This window comes from Passer montanus, unplaced genomic scaffold (assembly GCF_014805655.1).
Source record: "Passer montanus isolate IOZ18808 unplaced genomic scaffold, ASM1480565v1 scaffold82, whole genome shotgun sequence".
In the NCBI taxonomy this organism is placed as follows: Eukaryota; Metazoa; Chordata; class Aves; order Passeriformes; family Passeridae; genus Passer; species Passer montanus.
The window spans coordinates 2,001,424-2,023,285 of NW_024373479.1; the positions used below are offsets into that span (position 1 = coordinate 2,001,424).

General features: G+C 43.6%; 1 protein-coding gene across 10 annotated transcripts in view; it reads right to left on the bottom strand.

The window, feature by feature from the left end:
- The window catches only part of SYT16 (synaptotagmin 16), a 103,618-nt gene that overhangs the window by 12,009 nt on the left and 69,747 nt on the right, over nt 1-21,862 (bottom strand). For all 10 annotated transcript variants that reach the window (XM_039733049.1, XM_039733051.1, XM_039733048.1 and 7 more), the window contains 3 exons: nt 11,606-11,862; nt 7,330-7,773; nt 6,083-6,272 (listed from right to left, as the gene is read on the bottom strand). In XM_039733049.1, the coding sequence (XP_039588983.1) occupies nt 6,083-6,272; nt 7,330-7,773; nt 11,606-11,862 (891 nt within the window). The remainder of the gene's footprint in view (nt 1-6,082; nt 6,273-7,329; nt 7,774-11,605; nt 11,863-21,862) is intronic.

Sequence of the window (21,862 nt, forward strand, 5' to 3'; positions counted from 1 at the left end):
CCGTCCTCATGAAAGTCTGGATTAAGGCAGTTTATGGCCTACTGTATAAATCATACAAGAGCTGGGAGCTGCCTACTACATTGCTGAGAAGCCAACTTTCCTTTCCCTGTTCCACCAAAGCCTCTTCTCAGGTTCCCTCTCCCGGGGCTGGCAGCTCTCTCACAAGGGAGAGGCTGGGATCTGGCAACCTTCACAACATGTGAGTCATCAGAGAACAGACCAGCAGTGCCTTTAATTTAAAATGCAGCAGAAAAGAATGCCCTGGTCCCTGGAAGCACTGTTCCAGAGGAGGGAATTGCTGGCATCAGTGACAGCAAGAGGGGCAGGAGATGAGGGCTCTCGGGAAGGAAATCTCCTTCTGGAGCACCCAGGAGCTCAGTTCTTCAGTGATGCTCCTCGGCTGCCCCAACACCCCATGTCCACTCCATTTCACAGCACCAGCCCTCTCCTGGGACACGTGTCAGGCTGCAGAGCCAGTTCAGTCCCCAGCCCTGAGGAGGTGCAGCTTCAGCCCGGGCTGACACAGCTAAAGCAGGGCACAGACACCTCTCGGGATGCACAGCGTGACTCTCCTCTAATAAGGGCATTTCTACTTTCCCACATTAATGCATTGCTGCTGCCTCAGAGAGGGGCTGGAGCTTTACCAGGGAAAGCAGGGATGCACACTTGCCCAGCAACGGGAGCAGCAGGATGTAAGGATGCTTAAACCCAGCTTTTGTCACCTCCAGCAGCAGTGCCCACGGGCATGGCTTGATTACACAGCCTGTGATCAGATCTCCTGCAAACGCTGCTGCTCGGCACTGCCACGGCAGATTCCCGCTAAACATTCAGCTCCAGCTGAAATTTGGAGTTAGGATGAAATGGCTTTTTTCTTCTGCCTGTTTCGGGAGGGGAAGAATTTTCTTGTTCACAGCCATGGGAGTGGGAAAGCATCAGCATCCATCCACTTCAAATGCAGTCCTTTGATTCAGAAAAATCTTCATTTCTATACCCAGAAACTGTATCATGGACTGTGCTTTTCACAGACAATTTAGAAACCTAAAGCTATTGAAAACATTACTGGATAACCACCCACTATCCCAAGATGTCTAATTATTACGGAATATCCCCCGCAAAAATCTCACAGTTGCTCCTTGAAAGTCCCTTTTTCACTTGTTTGACTGTGACACTTGTTCTCCTGAGCCTGCTCAGTCCCAGGCCCCACAGGTGCTGGGGAGAGCTGTACCCATCCACCCAGTACCACACACAGCAGTACATCCATGAAAATACCAGACCATCATCCTGGCTCTCTCACAAATACTCTTGAATCTCCAGCGATTTTGTGACTCAAGAACTTCCTCAGCCAGAGGCTTTGTATTTAACAATCCTCTGTGGAACTTTCTCTGTGGATTTCTCCTGTGCTGCACAGAACTGAAGGAGGCTTCCAGCATCCATGGCATTCTGTAGGGAGGAATTTGACAGCTCAGGTGAAGAGCTGTCTCCCCTTCAGAACCTGCTCCCTCCTCGCTTCCTTTTACCATCCTCTGGTTTTGTATCAGAAGACAGTGAATTTCTTTCGTTAATTCACTTTCTCAATGACACTTAGAGACCTCTGTGAATCCACCCCCACCTCCTTTTGTTGTAGCATTGTAGGAGGCACAGTCTATTCAGCTGGAAGCTGCTCCCATTCCCCTGATTGTCTCCAACACTCCTCACCACATCTTTCCAGTCCTGCCATATTCTGTTCGAACAGAGGAAGGCAGAACTGCAAAAAGTGTTCATTACACCAGTGAATGTGTATTTACAATCAAATACCAATCTTTCATTTTGTCCACCTTAACTTTGGGGGTTTTTTTCACTACTATTCGTGACCCTTGAGTTGACATTTTCCTGCAGCTATTTACCATAAGCCTAATATTTCACTCCCAAGTGGCTCTGAGTCCATCCAGATCACATTTGAATTCCACCTGTGTCTCCATGCAATATCTTACACTCATCCACACTTCCTCTTCCACCTCACTGCCCAGCTGCTCATTACTGAGACATCCTCTTGGGGCTCCTTGCATCTGGCCTCATCTTTTCCACCCAGAACAAAGCTTCCTCAGCTGTTCTTATTATAAGCTTATTCCAGCTATATTCATGGATGGGCAACAAGAATGTGCAGAGGGAGAGGTGGTTTTCTACAGTCTTACTGTCACTCACTGGCAAGCACTCAGCAGCAAGAAGCTTCCCAGCACATCTACTCCTCTGTTATCCAATGTCTGGAGGACTGAATCCATCCCAGCTTGCCCTGGCACAGATCCCTCTTCTATTACTGATGACATGGGAACATGAATCACAAAGCTTTAGGAGCTCAAGCAAGTTCCCTGTTCAGAGCAAGATAGGCAGGTTAAAAGTTAATTTATTTTATTCAGCTTCCTGGCCTGCTTTGAAGTAATTAAAGGAATTAACCTGTGCCTTTGTTCTCCAGGAATGTAACAGGGGTAATAACTTTTCTTCCCTCAAAAATAAGCTGATAAAATAAAATCCACTAATGGCTTTCAAGCACTCTGATCCCAGAGCAAATAGGATCCTAATGTAAAGATCCTCATTTTCCTATGGGAACGTTTCTGTACTTGTTGGCATTGTTACCTGTGGCTCAGATGCTGTTTGTTTTCAGACAAGTCTTTACTTCAAGAATTTCTCCTGTTCCCCATAGAAATCCTGATAGCTTGCTCTCTCCCCTCCTGTCTTTTCCAGCATCAGTGCTGTTGTATTTGTTTAATGGGGTTAATATGCTGCTGGTATAATAATGATCATGCACGGATGCAATTATTATGTGTGATTAATTCTGCAGCTGCCAAAAAGCTTGGAGGACTTTTCTTAGGCAAGGGAATAACTTCACAATAGTTCTTCTCACATCACATTACACGCAGACATAAACCCCAAAAGAAGTGCAGAAGGGAACAGAAGGAAGGCTGGATTAGAGGAGACAGAGCTGCCCCCAGCAGAGCAGCTGATGAAGGTTTAGCATCACATGGGCAGACACATTTCTGTGCTTTGTGCTTATGCACTGACTAGCTCAAATGATTCCTGGTCCATCTCTGTGATCCCAAGGTATTACTTCCATGCACATAGTATGTAACTGGTTATAAATTTTTAAAGACATTTCTGCCAGTGGTGTAGCCTTCTCTTGCTGATTTTTTTTTTTTTAATAAACAAGGCTTTAAATGAACACACTGCATTTTGTTCTAAGAAGATACAAGACCACAGACCAAAATATGAACTCCTACAATGCTAGCACAGGTTAATGATTTTTACAAGAAGCAAAGAGAATGAGGTGCACTGCACACAAGCCATTAGCACTAAAATACCAACAGTGTCCACATCTGACAAAGCTGTGGATGCTTTTCTGCACGAGGCTTTTTGGCACAGCCAGATAATTTATGGTCCGATGCTGGAGCCACACTCTTGAGTGCTCTTAAGTGCTCTGAGTGATAATGGATCTATTTGTGTGATCAGGGAATGTAGGCCTAGGCCTGTAACTCAGCATGTTCCCCAGAACAATACCTGGACACTTATCTTTGACCAAACTATGCTTAAATCCCACATACATGTCCTGAAGAGAAGACACTGTCTGCATAATTTAAGTTTCTCCAAGCTGCCCAGCTGTTTTCTAGCCCATTTATTACCCACATAAGCAACCATGACTTTGACATTTACCTGACTCAGTTGAAAGGTTTAAGTGAAGGAGAAAATGTGCCCAAGAAACACTGAGACATGCACCATCTCCCTTTTCTTTATAAAACCATCTGCTTCAGCCTCTGCAGTCTTTAACACCTAAAATCACCAATGCCCCAGTCCAGTTCCTTGTTCTGCACACAGAGAAATCCCTGTGCAAGGATGCCAAGAAGGCAGCACACATGGTGTGGGTTACAGGTGGCAGAGAAGAGGGTCAAGGTGGGCAAAAAGCACAGCTGGAGACTTTGCTGTTGTTCAAAACTCCTTTGCCATTCCTAAAAGCTGACAGACCACATATGGGTCCTGTACAGGGTCTGTGTATCCAGGGCTGGGAATGGAGAGGAATTCTGCCCCTTCAGTCTTACCATAAATGGCTGCCCTGAATAGCAGTTTAGGCTTGCTGTTTAAGTGTTCCACGGTGCTATTATGTCCAAAATTTCCATGATACTTTAAAGAAATCACTCCCTCTGAGCCTTGAACAACAGAACTTCAAATAGGACCTATTTAAGAAAACACAAGGGCTCTTTGCTCACCCTCCAGAAAGGGGCTCAGCAGTTTTAGCTTCACTTTGTGAAGGACTTATTGAGCATGTCATTCAGCCAGCAGCATGTTTCAGACAGAAACAAACTGCTCTGCAGTGCCTGGGGGTTATCAGTGAAGTGCCACTCCAGCACCGAGACAAGGGCTGGTTTCCTTCCTTCTTTTTAATTTCTTTCAGTTTCTGCTTCACTGGGTTTTCTTTTTCTCACCACACTACTGGGGGCTTTACAGGCACAGAAGAACAATTCAGAAGGCAGAAGCAACAATGTGACTCAGAATAAAAGAAGCAGATTTTGATAGGTTCAGAGTTTGCCTATAATAATTTATGGATTTCTGTGTTTCACCTAAAAGTTGATCTAGCACTGAGAGACATTGGTCTGACACTGGTCTGTATCATCTGGATACAGGAATGATGAAATTTCATTTATGGGAAAATGAAGTGGACATTATAGATGCCTAAAAATTAATTTGGACCTATATTGGGACTACTTTAATTTAATTTCTGAGAGTAAAACTTTGGGATGTATCTATTCTGCAGCATATATAAACAGGAGAGCTTTCCTGCTGGGGCATGGTTGCCTTAGTCTACCTTTGTTTTAAATTATTAAAAAAGATCCCAACTTAAAATCTTTTATTAAACATGTACATGCAAACAAGAACATGCCTTTAAATAACCCACGTGGAGAGGTATCCTGTCACAGCTAATAAAAGACAGTGAGGGCTGCACAGGCTGGGGTCAGGGGTTTTACTGTTGCACAGACTTGCCCTTAATTCTCAAGGGACTGACTGATGACAGATTATTTCTGTAATCTACCTCAGTATAGTTTAGCGTAAAACCTGAGTTTTCACATCCATGTACTGAAATATTTCATAAATATTTTGCTAGATCTGAACCAAAGAGCAGAGCATCTTGCAGAAGCAATTTCAGTGTTTTGCAGCTCGAGATACTCTGTCAAATCCAGAGAAGGCGAGGAACTGCCAAAGGTTTACCTACTTTGACAAGCAGGCACACATCACAGAAAGCAAACAAAAAGGTTGCTTCACCTTGCCATTAGCTGCTGGTTTCAGACAGGAGGCAAAAGGACAGCAGGAGATGAACGGAGCACCCCTGTTCAACCCCTGAATGAGGCAACCAGCAGCAAACTGTGCCTGTGACTCCATCTCTGTCATGGACACTACCAGCACCATCCTTCTCCAGGATTTACTGCAGCTCAGGAGCCAACTAAACCTACCTTGAGGCAATTTCCATTTTTCCCTTTAGGACTGGAGGAAGGGAACTCAGCTGTTGCAACAACTTTCAAGTCTTCTTTCTGCGGAAGATTTCCTTGGGCAGCAGCGGAGGATTCACGGCAGGAGGGTCCCCAAAGAGCCCAGAGCACCAGCTCACCCAGCACTCAGCAGCACAGCACGGGACCAAACCAAGTGTAGCCTTGGGAAACACTTAATGGCACTAGGCAGGGCCTCTGTGGGTCACATGGTAACATTTAAATACTAGGAAAGTGCTTCTTGCTTTTTTTTATGGATCTGCTGAGAATTCTGTGCTTTGGGTACAGCAGCACTTTTGCCATAATCAGATATTGTAAAGGTTTGAGGAATAAAGCAGATATTCTGGTATTATTGTCCCATCAGCTGAGCCTTCAGATGATTCCTTGCAATTGCTCTGTACTATTTATCAGCACATGGATCAGAAATAATGCTTAATTTTCAATAATGCTTAATTTTCAATCAAGTACTCTGCAAGGGAGCCCAGCTCAGAAACGCTCTAGTTGAGTACCTTGAGGAAGAAAATAAAAAAGCAAATTTTGGCTCAATGGCGCTATTTAATGGCAGTGAAAGTACTTACCAGGTGGCCTATTAATTGCAAGGTTTCGGAAATGGCTGCCTTTGATCATCTCCACTGCCAGCCTCCCTGTAGTGGCATTGTATGACAGTCCCACGAGCAGCTCTGGCACCCCTCCATGCGACAGGGACTGTGTTGAGGAAGCGCTATCACTGTGAGAGATTGCTGACAGACTCAGCTGAGAATCTGCACTCTGCAGGGAAAGAGCACTGAGAGAATCATCAGGACATTCACCACCCCTCCCCCCCTTAATTTGTATCTTGTGGCCTCGTTTAGTAAGATCTCTGCTAAGAAATTACAATAACTGAGAATTAATTATGCTGGGGCACCAGAAGAATCAGAGCGTCGCTTTTACAGAAACACATCTCTGAACTTGCTCTTTAAAGACAAGGAACTCTGAGCAAAGTGTTATCACGAGTGTAAATCAAAGCCTCTGAGATAAGCAAACACCCTGCTACACTAATACTCTGTACATCTCCTTGATAATGGCTTTTGGATGGAATACACTTTTCAGTTTGGCAGGTTTTGGCCATGTACTGTGCATTTTCTTACTTTCTTTCCTTGCCTCCACAACACTTTTACTATTCTCCACTTCACCTGAAGTAGGAAGTTTTATTCATCTCACGTGCACAGCCCCTCTCCGAGCTGTTTGTAGGCAATGAATCATGACAGAGCTCATCTACACCAATTGATTGGCATAGCCAGAGCTGGATACAACTGTGATGTGCGTGGAAAACTAAGAAGCAGCACAGCCAGTTCCTCTTCACATGACCCAGCTCCCCACTTCCATCTGTCATGTAGAAGAACATTACTAAGCATTTCTGGCAAGATGGAAACTGCACAGAGGAGATCCACAAGCTGGTATCTGGGGCCAAATGAGGTAGCTTCTGCACTGGCAATACCAACACAGTGGTACACAAGAACCACTGCCCTTATTGGAATTAAGTCTAATTATGCCTTGGTGGTTCCCAGACCAATATGCTGTATCTGAATGGCACAGCATGTGGTGAGTAGTGCAGGTGTCGTGCATCCAAATTATTTTGTATAAGCTTGCTAGCTGAGCTGTTAGTAAAACACAGCTTTTTACAGGGAAGAAATGCCCTGAGCTTCCCCTTCCCTGATAGGGGACAGCAGGTCAGATCCTCCAGTCACACTCTGACAGCCCTGAGTGAATGAGAGGCTTCAGGAACACCATATTCACCAAAACCCAAAAAATTTTGTGGACTCCCTCTGTCCTTCATCCAACTTACACTCAGGTTACTCCGTGGCTCCAAGAGCAGTGTCACCTTCACTTCCCCTTCCTGGCTGATGCCTCTCAGGTAGAACAGCTGCTCCCCCATCATCTTCTCCCCAGCCACCTTGTGCACGGCGTAGAGGCGGAACCGAACGGCGTGGCTGCTCAGCTCCTGTGGCTCCAGCTTGCTGAAGGTGATTTTGTCCTGGAAGATGGGGACGGGTCCTCTCTGCACACTGGTCTTACCCCTCTGCTTCTTGCCCGGCATCAGAACTGCGTGCACCTGCCAGGTGTTCACCCCGCTGCGGTCCTTGTCTGGGATGTCCCTGGCCTCCAGGACAGTGGCTGTCAGCTTTTGGCTTGAGGATTTGTAGGTGAAGATGACATCCAGGTCGCCACACTTGCAGATGGGCTCGTGGGCACAATGGTGAGCTGGCACAGTGTTCACTTCGTTGTGCTCCTGCAAAGAGAAGGAAGAAGTAAAACCTCCGCTGGAGTTCAACTGCCTCTGTGGTTCCAATTCCAATTAAAAAGAAATTGTTCTCCTCACTTGTGCCTGCAAGAATAGTTGCTGTGTGAAACATGGATCCAAACTGTTTCTGGAAAGGCCAGTGATAGTTAATTGCCTGATTTTGTGTAATAGTCCCCATACGCTCTAGTAAGCAACAGCACTTGTTGAAAGGTTTCCAACAAAAAGTTTCATCAATATTTAAGTGTTTTGCAGGAGATGGTTAATTTGGCTAACATTCTACATAGAGAAAAACTAAACAAAGAGATTTTTACATTTCATTCATGTCAATATTGAGGCACTAGCAAAACAATTTGACCTACTTAACCTGTTACTTTGAATGTACACTGGAATTGCTTTTCAAGGTGGAATTTTTTACATTATTAAAATCAAACAATTCAGCCAAACCTGCTAACTTTTTTGATATTTTGTTCTGCTAGAATTTTTTTTTTTTTAATTAGGCACTATGTTTAATATGAAGAGGAAATCACCATGTCAGAATTTCTTGTGGAATGGAAATTCCATTTCTAGATGCTAACCCATAATTCAATACTTTTCCTACGGCTAAAGCAATGATAATGGGGATAAGCAGTCTGATTAAATAAGTATTGATTCTTTATACCCTTCTAAAATCTCCCAAGAGAAGCATCTGTTCCTTCTGTTCAGTTTGGGTACTAATACATTCAGAATAAAAATTCAAAACAAACAATCACAACATGTGCAGACCAATTCACACACAATCTTTTACCTACTTTTAAAACAAAAACCATCTTGATAAAACAAGATAAAACCATGGATGCTCACCTTACCTTTTGCTGAGTGGGTGTGTGGGTTTCTGTTCAACAGTGCTTTTTTATCTTAGAGCTAGAATGTGCTTCATATGATAAAGGGGTTGCTATAGTGATCAATGATTTGTATTTAAACACGAGTATACACTGTACTAGGGAAAGATTTTCAGTTAATAGCCAGAAGGTGAATTAAGGCCTGTCACCAGCATCTGAGTCACCCTCCTCCTCAAACATTTATCTTCTTTTCACATTTCAAGTAACACTTCTTTCCAGCACAGGAGTCTTTTTGTTCAGAGAACAGATGATGGGCCACGGGACGTCTGGTGTTAAGTCCTTTCAGAAGTGTCTGGGTGTCTCAAACAGGGCCTCAGATAAACATCAAAATTTTTGTTTACTTCCTGTCAATCTACTTTTGAAGTGCCCAGATTCATCTGCCATGACATGCAAAGTTTCAGATTTTCACATTTTCAGAGGTGTTTAAGACTGGTGCACATGAACACACAAGTCCAAGTGTGCAGATTTGAGACCTGCTGTTGCATGTCTTGCATAAGTAATGTCAAAGGGAGAACAACACACAAAATTACTTGCTTGGCTACAGAAGCACCTTTCTGTATGAACAGCAGGCTGCTAAAAACAAAAATGCAAGGCAGGCCAGGTTGCCTGGAGAGAGCATGGTGTTACAAAAATGTTAAGTGCTCCTGTGTAGCAGTCAAGTTATTTCTGTCTGGTTGATGAAATAATATTCAATACGTGATGGGGTTGTGCTTGACTCATATTTCCCTCCACACTTTTATCTGTGCATTTGCTGTTGAGGAGATGGAATCAAGGCATGCTTAAGGACTTCTGCTAAGGTCTGGAGACAAACGTGCTTGAGGCAAAACTTGGCTTTCATCTACATGTCTGAGCTGGAAAATGTGAACTCCAGTGCACCAGCACAAACCCGCAGGAATGAAAAGCCAAGAGACACTTTCCTGCCCCAGCAGGGCTGATATCATCACCTTCTGGCAGTGTGCAAGGCAGACTGAAGGTCAGATATCTCCATTTTGGCTGAACAGCTAAAGAAGGTCTGGATTTCAGGAAAGCTCAAATTGTGCTACTAGAGCAGTGGCCAGACCCACTGCAGAGAAGACTGCATGAACTGGAGGCAAAGAGGGAAAGAGAAATGCCAAACTCTTTGGCAGTAAGCTTTCCATGGGAAACCAAGCTTTGGAGACCTCACAGTCTGGCCCTTTCTGAGAGCATTGTGCTATCCAGGACTCACCCCCATGCAGGTTTGCTATACACCTACAAATCCTCTTTCTGTGGAAGTCATTGACAGAATTCCAGCCTGCTTTTGGAGCCCTGCTGGGCTGCAACTGATTTGTGAATGTGTTGGTTATACAAAACTTGTACTGAAATCCAAGGAAAGATTGGGGTTTAGTTACTTCATCTGAATTTCTTTCTTTCCCTCTTCCCAGCACAGTTGTTGAGAGGCTAAGCCAAGAATCCTGATTGATACTGCACGTCTAACTCAGTCATTCAGGACAGCCAACATCCACTTCACTAAGTAAAATAAGTCCATTTCTGCCAGAGAAACCTGAAAGAGCAGCTAATTATGGACAAGGCTTGAAATGGTACTTGTGGTTCCACTGCAGGGGCATAAAATTACCATTTCTGTCTGTAAAGAGAGGTCCTTTGAGTGGAGCATAATAACACTTGGACATTTCTGGCATGTCAGAACATTTAGTTCCTGCAATAAAGTCTTTCATTAATCCACACAATACCTTTGAATGAGAAGCTGCTTGTAAGAGATAAACTGTGTCTTGGGCATTGCTGCTCCAGTATGCTGGAACCCTACTTGGCATTTTTAAGATGTGGACACCAGGAGTAAAATGAGCCCTGCATTCCAAAGCAACACAAGAGGACACTGGAGACACTGCAGCACACGTGAACCGTGGCAAAGCACATCAAACGCAGAAAAGAGAAACGAGCCTCAGATGGGCAGACAAACTGTGTGTCAGAAACACAGCAAAGAGAGGGCAGGGCTGCTGCCACACACAGCCCCCATGTGGGGTGTAGTGATTTGTGGGATTGGGTTGTGCAGAAAGCCAAAATGCTGCTTCAAGCACCCCCTAGGGCTGGAGGATCTGCACCAAGGAGCTGCCCTCCAGGGATAGGGACCTTCCCTCAAAGCCTTGTTGCTCACAGTCTGATGGAGGTGTGGATTTCCACAGCTGTCTTTTAACTCAGGCAGAAGATATGACCTTTGTGCTGTTCTTTTAATATGTCTGATGCAATCTGGTATTTTTCCAGAAATTTAATCCTGCGGTAAGATAATGAAAATCAACACATCATGCAGAGAGATTAGGAGAGAAAAGGGGGATGCAAAGTCATCAGGTGTTTATAATGCCTTAAAATCCAAAATGTTTCCTTGAGGGTTCAAAATAAAAGTGCAGAACTAAGGGAAAGCAGACTCAGGTTCTCTCCTTCCCTAAAAGTTTGCCTGGTATTAATGGGGTCATGATTATTGTCACTTGAGCAGGTCACAGGCCACCCCCACCAACTGCCCTCAGCTTTTCAGATTATTCCCATTCTCTAAGTCATAGAAAATACCTGGAAAAAGACACAGATCTGACCCAGTGACCACATCCCCTGTCCTGGGACACTCACCCTGCATGTACAGCCAGTGACCACCCTGGGCCACCACAGAGAGCTCCTTGCTAAACATCAGTAAATGCTGCTGGTAGCTAAAGCTCCTATTTCATTTCAGACACTGCAGTCAGAAATCAAGCAAGGAAAGCCTTTCTGTGAATTAGTGTTAGTAGCAAGAGGCAAAATACCAGAAAAAAGGGGAAACACAAAGAAGAGGTGTATGGTCATGCACACAAGCACACAGGAGTACCATTATCTTGTGCTGCACTGATCAATTTTTCACTTCATTTCTCCTCCAACCTTTTTTGGCCCCCAATATCCTTCAAAAGCTTTCACTGTGTGTAATAAATGACAATCCACCATACCTCAGGGCTCCAAGCCGATGAGCTGTCAGTAGCATCATTTACTTCCAATCCCTGGTTGGCAAATGCTGTCTCCATTTCCAGGCGTCCTTCCCTGTGTGACTGGCTGACACCATCCCCAGTCCTGGGCTCCATCCTGGCCCCTTTGTGCTGCCCAGTGCCCCTACTCCTGGTTGTTGTTCTTGAATCAACAGATGCATGGTCATCTTCACGACAGGAGAGGTTGTCTTGGTAACTCAGTTGGCTTAGTCCATCCAGATCTAACAATTTTCAGCAAGAAAATAATTTCAGAGGGATTAGAACAAATTCCTCCCCCTTCCATAATGTGCCTTTCTCCCTGTTCTTTTATTTTTTTTTAAGTTTTCCCTAATCCCCAGTGCTTACAATAGACAGTTTCTGTTTCCTGCAGCACTGAACCTATAAAGAAACCAATCCTGTTTAAATCAGCATTTGATGGAAGGGACATGGCTGTTTATCACCCCTTGCTGAACTGAGAAACCCATTGCCTTTACTTGAAGAAGCTATCCACAAAATGCAAGTGTCAGTGGAGTGTCTGGGATATTCGAGTGCAGCCCCAAAGCAATCTCTTCTATGAAAACACAAATCAAACTGCAGAAAAGCACAGCAGAGGCCTGAAGAACAGGTATCACAGTTCCCCCTGTGCAGGAGGAGGAGATGACAGGAGTTAGCAATGTCCTCAAGAACATGCTGCTGGTGAGGAAGGCAGCTTCACAGACATCACAGAGGGCCAGTGTTACCCTCTCAGCCATCCCTGAGAGCTTTGGTGAGCAGCTCCAAAAACCAACTAGGAATCTCTAAATCCCATGCCTGGGCTGAATTTTCCTCCCAAGGACAACTGAGGGGAGATGTGTTACCTAATTTCCTAACTGCTTTTATTAGTTTTAATTCATCTTTTCCCACACACACATGCTCCAAGGGCTAGAGTAAGCTTTATTAATGAGAATAAAATAATGCTCTCTGCTTCACACCACAGATTCCTCTTTTACACCACTGAAATCTCTGTTATGAACACAGGGCACTTTTCTCTACTTGAAAGCACCGGTGAGAGCTCTGTGGATGGAGCAGCACAGATAATTACATGTCCAGGGACACAGATGAAAACAACATCATGATTTGGCCTTGGATGTGTTCTGCAAGCACTTTCAGAAGAAAAGCAGGGACATTCCTCCTCCTAATGCATCTCATGATGAGCCTTGCTTCAGGAACATGGAAAGAAAATTCTGCCTCCATCACTTTCAAATAAGCAAAAAGCACAGAGCAAGAATAAATTGTGCTTCCAGACAGCTGATGACAGCAATGAAAACTTAACAATTTTCTTTGCAAACAGAGTTTTTTGGGGTTTAAAGGTTTCACAGAAGGAGGTGAGGTTGGAAGGGGTCTCTGGAGATCATCTTGCCCGCTCCCCTGCTCAAGAAGGGCCACATCTTTGTTTGATCCTATGAAGGTCACTACTAAAGAACAATCTTTTTTCAAATTTGGTCACAAATTCAAATATTAAAAAGAGAGTATTAATTATGGTGCTTAATAAAAACTATTCATTTGCTTTTGTTAAATTAATGGATGTTTTTATTCCATCTAATAGATGGTGGCATGGAGGAGGCTGAGGTGCCCAACAACTTTTTCTGTCTCAGTTTTCACTGTCAGCTGCTGGTCTCACATCTCTCAAGTCCATGAATCCAGCAGGGGCTGGAGGAATGAAGTCCCACCCATCTTAGGAGAATATCAGGTTTGAGACCCTCTGAGGGACCTGAACATCCACAAATCCATGGCACCTGATGAGATGCATTCCAGGATCCTGAGGGAACTGACTCGTGCAGGAGAGACTTGGACCTGTTAGAGCAGGTCCAAAACAAAAACAAAACAAACAAACAAACAAAAAAAAAAAAAAGAAAAAGAAAAAAAGAAAATGTCTGTGGCCTGAAACATCTCTTGCATGAAGACAGGCTGAGAGACTTAGGGTTGTTCATCCTGGAGAACAGAAGGTGTCAGGAACACCTTATTGCTGCTTTTCAGTACTTGAAGAGGGATTACAAGAAAGATGGAGAGACACTTTTGGCCAAGGCCTGTAGTGGCAGGACAAGGGTAATCTTAAACTGAAACAGGTGCATTTAAATTGAATATAAGGCAGAAATGCTTTACTGTGAGGTGGTGAGGCCACTGGCACAGGCTGATCAGAGGAGCTGTGGGTACCCCAGCCTTGGATATCTTCAAGGCCAGGCTGGATGGGGCTCTGAATAACTCAACCAAGGCAAGGGGATTGGACTAGATAAATTTTATAAGTCCCTTCCAACCTGAGCCATCCTCTGCATATCCCTCTATCTTAGAACAAAATGCCCAAATCTTTTTTAGTAGAAGAAATTCTATGTTTGGCCTTAGCAGCAAATATACCGTTTCTGATGCTTATCTGCTCCACACACACAAAATTCCAATGAGAGGAGAGGGGATTCTACTCAGGAAGCATTTCCTGCAGGTGAACAGAAGTCCTTGTTCCTGTCCTTGGCTGCTCTTTCAATTTAAGAACTCAGAAATTAGGAGAATAACTTTATCCCCTCTCTTCAACTATGAACAATCTCCACTCTCCCTCCCAGTAAAATGCTTCAAGCACGGGCACTTCAGCCAAGTCTGAGAGCATCTCACAGCTTTGTAATTATGGTCCTCTTCCTCATGGGAGATGGTCCTTCAGGAGCAAAGAGGGATCTGAATTCACATCTCTCAAATTCCAGGTGAGTGCTCTTCTCACTCCCTTCTGAAATGCAGAACCCATCTCTTCTCCTCCTCCTCATCCTCCCATCTGGCAGACCTAGTTCTGAACTGAGAGCCCTCATTGTCTCACCTCTGCCCTGAGCAAAAAGTCTTGAGTGAGGGTAGAAAGTAATTTTTTTTTTTTGGCCATTTCTCCCCTTCCTCTCCACAAAGACAGAAAACAGAAAGAACTCAACACAGGAGCATAAGCAAGGAATAAAATAACAGAAAATCCACACATTTACTGAGACTGAATGGATACAGGCACTCCTTAAGGCATTTAATTAGCAAGCCGATGTCTAATACACATTTAAACAGTGGGTCATCCATCAAAGCACACACCACACAGCAGGCTTTCAGAATAAAATGCTTCTGTAGTAAGAAATTATCCTCACACAATTGTCTTGTGGGTTTGACTCCTGCTGGGATAATATCTAGATCAATAATAGAGGAATTTTCAAAAACTACATTAAAGCCATAAAAGTCTGCCCATAACAGGAGAACTCCAGAAATACATTAATAGAGCAAGCCATCTCCCTGAGACTCAGGCACAAAATGAATGTGTTAGGAAAGCAAATGTAGTATTCAGGGGAAGTAAAGAAAAAGGTGATTCACTCAAACCAATCAGTGAAACAGTCTGGCTTTTTCTTTAAATTTAAAGCAGTTTTGGTAAGAGATAATCACGTATAAATACCAGTATTAGATGATCATTACAGGTAATAGAACAACTATACAGACTAGAACAACTACACCTCTCCAATTACATCCGTTCCAGCATTATATTCACAAAATAAATTTTGAAAACAAAAGTTCCTCCTGTAAAGGAAAAGGTCAGAGCAGTAAAATGCCTGTAATTTACCTGAGAGATCTTTAAGGAAGAAAATGTCAACCGTCTTATGAATACCTGACGTGAATAAACAGCACAGCATCAGGGACAGAGGTTGAGACAGCATTATCTGAGCTTTAATTAGCCAAGAGTCCCTGCAGAGCAATAGCAGACAATTCTAAAATTAAGGGCAGACAGTACTGTACAATGAAAAAGTGTGATTTTTGTTAAGAATCCTGTCTCCCAAACTTTCCCTTTCAGGTCCCATGTTCACAATCCAGGAAGGAGGCGAGGGGGATACTGTGTAGCAGAAATCACCAATAAATCAGAAAAGTCTGTGTTTAGGGTTGGAGAACTGGCTGTGAAAAAACTGTGAGATGAAAAGATGGGCATGACCTCCCAGCAGAACCCCAGCAGGAACTGGGATATAGAAGCCTCTCTCCAAAGATACAAGGAATGCTTGGCACATCAAACACTGAAAACCAGGCTGGAAAAATATTGTCCAGTCTCTCCTCACACTGGCAGGCAAATGTTCTGGCTAATTTACAGTATCTTTCTTTTTTTTTTTCAATGACACACAATCTCTCAGTTCTATGAATCATTGTATTTTGCCAAAGAACATCCTGAGAGGTCTCATCACTTCCTAAAGCCCATTGCCAGAGTTAAAAGATGGGGACTGGTAGATCTTGCTAAATTAACACCACATAGTTCATTAACCAGCAAAAAACACAGATGAAGAATTTATGTGTGCCTGCTACCTGTGCTGACCAAGGGTGTGTTTGCTAAGAGAACTCTAAGGAATCACTTTGCTTCCATGCAAAAAAAAAAATTAAAATTTTAAAAAACCCAAGTATTTTCTTTGGAAGAAATTAGATCCCTTCTTTAAACTATATAAAAAGTCAGGATGAAAGTTCAGAACCTGATTAAATATAGTCCAGAGGAAGAAAGGATTTCTGTATGGACCTAGGTACCTCTGGACTTGAAATCCTCCTAGCTACAAGCAGTGATTTTTCAAACTCCTCCTCCCATAAGACAGCAGAACTATGGCTAAGTAAGCCTGAGGAATATTTCCCCCACACAGCAGCAATTCTCCTGCCTGGGCCCTGCCACAGCCCCAGTTCCAAACCACTCTGCACCCCTTGCTCTGAGACAAACCCACAGGGGGACCAGGCAGTGCTCCTGCCCCTGGTAATTTGGAGATTAGCCACCAAAAGAGTGCTAAAAAACTTCCTAGAAGAGCCTCAAAGGAGCAGAATCATTATGTAATTACAATAAATCTAAACAAAAATGGCCTGTAAATTTTAGGGGTTAAAGAGAAAAAGGATCTTAAATTTCAAGTGACATTATACAATCAGGCCAAGATTGTTTAATTTACCACATGCTGGGTAATAGCCTGAGAAGGCTCCATGTTTCCAGAGCTAAAACAGGCTCTTTATTAACAGGGTGATTTGCAGAGAGGCTGTGGGCAGAGCTGGCATTCGAGCCTGTTCCACTCCCCAGAGCATCCTCCAAACACTTCCTTCATGCTGCGTGCACACCAGGATCTATTCAGGTTACCACAAAGATTTTTCAACAGGTGAAAAGTTAAAGCCAAATGAGTCCAAAGTGCAGACTGTCATGATAGTGAAAACAGAACCAGAGGGTCAAGGAAACTCTCCTGTAAGAGCATGGTGTGAGAAAACTCTGCCCTGTGCCAAGTCTGAGTGGGAGAGAAATTATTCAGGGCTCTCCAAGATGCTCAGCTTTGCTCTGTGCCCGAGTTTCCTAAAGATTTTGGATTGTATAAGAAATTAAAACTACCAGCAATGTGTGTAAAAGGTCTGTTAAGAGTACACAAGGAGAAGAGAAGTCTCAGGCAAAGTCTGGACGTGCCACGATCCCAGTCTGGACTCATCACTTCCTCAAGGTCCTTCATCCTTCCCACCCAGAGGATCTGCTCAGCTGGAACAGTGTGTGATCCCCCCTTGGGGCACAGAGATGGCTTTACATCCACAAATCTTTATTTTTTGTGATCGTGCCACCAGCTAGGTTCCTCTGAAAATAAAAGTAAGAGCAGCTCTGCACCATGTTGTACCAGAAGATCTAGATGGAGAGACATATCTTCAAATGATCTAATTGGAGGGTGCATTGAATTCAAGCAATTATATTTCAAAATTAAAACATTCTATTGAACTAAAAACAACAGGCACTTTTATGGTTTTTCCCTCTAATGAACTTCTCTGGATTTTAGAATGTGTTCAGGCCAATTTTCTAAATAGCTATGTTTTTAAATGCATTTCATCTCTGTTTGTATAAAAGAGTCATTACATTAGTCCATGGAAGATCATAAAATTCTTCCCTTCTGTGCCATAAATTTTTAGTTTCTGTCATTGCCTGACATTTGGCGTATGTGCTGGCAAATGATACAGCATAATTCATCCAATGTTCACCTTGTGTTTGTGAAGTTGTTACAAAAGGAGACATTCAGCTTCTGCTAAAAGGCTTGCTAAAGAGATGACTTATGCGGCACAGATAAAAAATAATTACAACCAAGTCCTGCAGTCTTTACTCTGGAAAAATTTCCAATAAAATCCATGAGAATTCCTGTGGGTTAAGGAAAGAGAATTCAATAACTGTATGCAATTAATGGGAAGATCTTAATGGACTTCAGCAAGTCTTGGACCTGGACACTTCTCTCTAAGTATTTTAGCTGCAGGTAAAATCTGGAAATCAAGTTTAGTTAGAGAGAATGGAAGAACTAGGACTTGTCCTCCACAGCAAAAGAACCTGTCTGTGTTGAGACTACAGATCTCAGCCTCCAGCTTCTTTAACCTTTTTCCATGCAAGCAGTCCCTCTGCATCCAGACACCTCTGTCCTGTGCTCCTCCCGGCTGGAGGGCAAGGGGCTGAATTTGGGCCTACACTCCACGCCTAATTTTTATTCAGATATTTCTGATCAAAAATTATGTGACCATGACACAGAGGTCTCTGACTGCCTAACCACGTCATGGTTACTGCCTGAAGATGCTGCCCATTCATCCTCCTCCCTGTATCTGTTCACTGGGAGAACAACACAACTCAGGCTTTAGACAGCCTGCTGCTCCTGGCCAAGAAGCCAGAGGACACTTCTGACTCCCAGGTGCATCCTCTGGGGAGAAAAAGTCCCCAAGGATTCAGGGAGGACTGGGGCATGAACATGAGAATCACCTGCTTCTTCAAACCTCTGGAAAGCTTGATGATGCCATATTGTTACATGTTATTAGACACTGCTCAACTCTGCATGTTAACCCTTTTTTTTTATTAAATTAAGATATTTAACAGAGCAAAACACAAAGTCACAACACACAGAAGAACCTTGTAAAATCATTTGCATGTGCCAAGACAAAGTAGTAAACAAAGGACTTGAAAACATTTTCCTGCTTTCATTCCCTTCAGCCCCTGCTAAGGTGGGGAGAGAATTTTGTGCAAAAAAAGCAGCTCAGATTAAACCTGTTCAGGGTAGCACCATGAACACAAAGACATGGCACAAGACTAACAGGCACTGCTGGCTCCATCTGCCAACAGGAGATGAGCCTTGGAGACCAATGTGAATTATAACCTTTAAAAGTGAAGATAACACAGTGGAGCACGTCCCTGCTCTGCCATCACGTGCATGGGGCATGGCTGTACCCTCATCAGAGCTCAGCACCCTGCAGATGGGGACAGGAGGGCTCAGGACATGCTCTGCATTCTTGGCCTGGCTTGGTCAGGATGGAAACGCAGAGACACTTGGCTGATGTCCCTGCCAGCAGCCCCAGGGGAGCAGAGCAGGGTGTTGGGGTGGCAGCGGTCACTGTGCACACGAGGGTTTGTGTGAGAACAGCCCAGCCGGGAGTGCGGCCAGGCCACTGCTCCTTCTGCAGCACCAAGGGCATGATTTGGTTGCCAAGACTCGCTTTGATAATCTCCATGGCAAACCCCAGCAGCTGAGCAAACAGGTGGAGAGGGAGGCTCTCCTGTTTTGGGAGGGAAAGCACCTTCCTCCACCTCAAACTTCAGCCTCAGGTGAGGAAACAGGCGCCTGCTTTTACACACACTGCTAGGTCTGTTAAAAATCTGCAGTATAAACTTCCTGGCAAGTGCTGTCAGAGCTCCATGGATCTGCTGCACTCCTCTCCCAGGACAGAGCGCCAGGTCCAGCTGAGCCCAGCAGGAGCCAGCTCCTTTCGTGCCACCACACTGGCAGGTTTGACCCTCTGCTCTGGTGTGCCACAGTTTGACAGCAAGCCTGCTCTTCCTGGAGGAAAAAAACTGTGTTCCTACTCTGATAAAAGCGAAAAATTTTTAAACATTAGTTTGTAAATGGTCGGTGAACAGCTGTCATAAAATTTGATTACTTTTATGTAAGCTATTAAAAATAACCTTCTTTGAAATTTTCTTGGATAAAAATTATTTCAAGCTGTAACAACCCCGTGGCCTAAATGTGATCCAGTCAAATAATCAAAACACATAAAAATAAACATTCCTTTTCAGCCTAATACCTGCATTTCTAACCACAGCTCATATAAGCTCTACTAAATGTCTCTAATTGCTCAGCAAATGCTATGAAGTTCTATTAATATGTGTGCATCTTTTGGGTGATTAGGATAAAAATAAAAAATTATTTCAGTTTAACCAAAAGTCTGCATTTCAACTTTCATTCTCACATTTCAACACATTCTTAACTTTCTACAAATACTGAGTTAAATAACATCTTTAGTAATTAAGCCACACCTTTCACCATTTTAATGTTACACTCAAACAAGTGTAACATTAAAATCCTGGGTCCATGAGCGTGAGGCTGTAAACTTAGATAAACGTGCCTTAATCTAATGTGAAATTCTGGTTATTACAAGAAATTTTGCAAAGGAAACATGGGTGCAGGACTCCTGGACAGCTCCTGTCAGGGCACTGACCCACCTGCAGCCCCTACAAAACACAGCAGAGCCCTTTTGCCAGGAGAGGAGGAGAAGGGTGCAGGGATGGTGTGATATATTATTGGCTGCTTGACTTTGATTTCAACTTCCCCAGTCCCCAAGGCACGACTGCATCACTTGTTATGACAGAGGCTGCTATTCCTCACAAACATTTGGAAGCACACGGGCTAATTAAACGGGGGCACTGGGGAATCTGCAGCAAATGCCTGATGTGCCTGCTGCTGAATCGCTGCCTGAGCAGCGACAGCTCCCTGTCAACTTAATATCTCTGTATTAATAACAGTAACTTAACCCAGGGGAGAGGAAAACGAACACCATTCAAACACACAAGTGGCCTGATTAGCAGAGGACAAGGGGGAAGCATTTTCTACATCACCATGGAAACTTAAATAAAGGGCCCGTAATTGCAATCTAAATTCTGGAAAGATAATGAATACATCTTGAGATCTGCAGATGTTGTGTAGCATATACATATTTCTAGCAACTTCACTCAATTACTTCTATGCAGCATCTGTTTTACAAATCAACTTCCCACTGCTCATAAGGAGGCATGTGGGATTTTTAATTTTTCTTTTTTCCCCAGAGGAGACAGTGGGGGAAGAAGAAGGTTGACCTCTTTTTCTGGCAAGGTATTTCAAACCACTACTATTTATTTAGAAATTTCAAACACCCAGTCAGTTACAAAGTTAGCTTACAGGCATCCAAATACACCAAGCTGAAATGCATGAAATAAATAATTCAATAATTCACTGCAGTGTTACCAAGTAGAAAGAATAACTTATCATTTGCTCCAAGCTTACCCAAGGAAAAAAAAAAATTACTGAATAAAATACATTATGTAGGTGTGAAATACAGAAGTACTTCACACATCCTGTCTGCCTGTGTGTTAAAAAACAACAACAACAAAGAAGAGTCATTTTGTCTGAACAATGGAAACTTTCCAAACGCCAAATTTCTGGTTTTCCTATACATTTAATGCTGCCTTTGTGTGTCCACTTTTTCTCAGAGATTTTTGATTCTGCTCTATGGAAGTCAGTGAGAGTTTCAATGGGAACATCACCAAGCCCTGAAGGAAGCAGGAGTAGTAACAAAAAAAAAAATGCATTTGATCACATAACCAAGGCAATATCAGTACATCTATGCATAATGCATCCACCCAGAGCATCCCAGGAGCACTCACTGCCGTGTTCTTTGCTTTTACACAAGCAGTCACACAGGCCTGGCCTTAAAATTTTCATGATCAGGATGACAGAGAGGAACAGTGATCTGCAACAGCTCCTGCCTCAGCAAAACCCAGAACTGTGCACAGAAAGAAAAGATTGCCTTTGGAAAACTGGAAAGGTCTGTGGCAGACGAGGGACTTGTTAAAGCTTCTCAGAAAAAGGAGGAACATTTTGTACAGGGAACACACATGGAGCAGCTCCCATCAGTTCCTAGGGGACTCTGTAGTGGGTTTCAGTCTGGAGCCTTCATCCTGCTCTTGCTGTCAGCCACCTGAACTGGGAATTCAAATGCACAAAGTATCAACCTGCCTGATTTAGGCTTGACTAAGGAGGAGGGCACCCAGTCCAATCCATTCCCTTAGATCCCAAATGTGTTTAAAAATGCTGGAGCAAAGCCAAGCTCCTACACACTGGCAGGACACCCCTGACAAGCACCCACAGGTCATTTACTGGATTGATTTCTCCTTGCACCATCCCTGTGTGTTTTCACCCCTTCCTGCCAGGTCGAACAGCC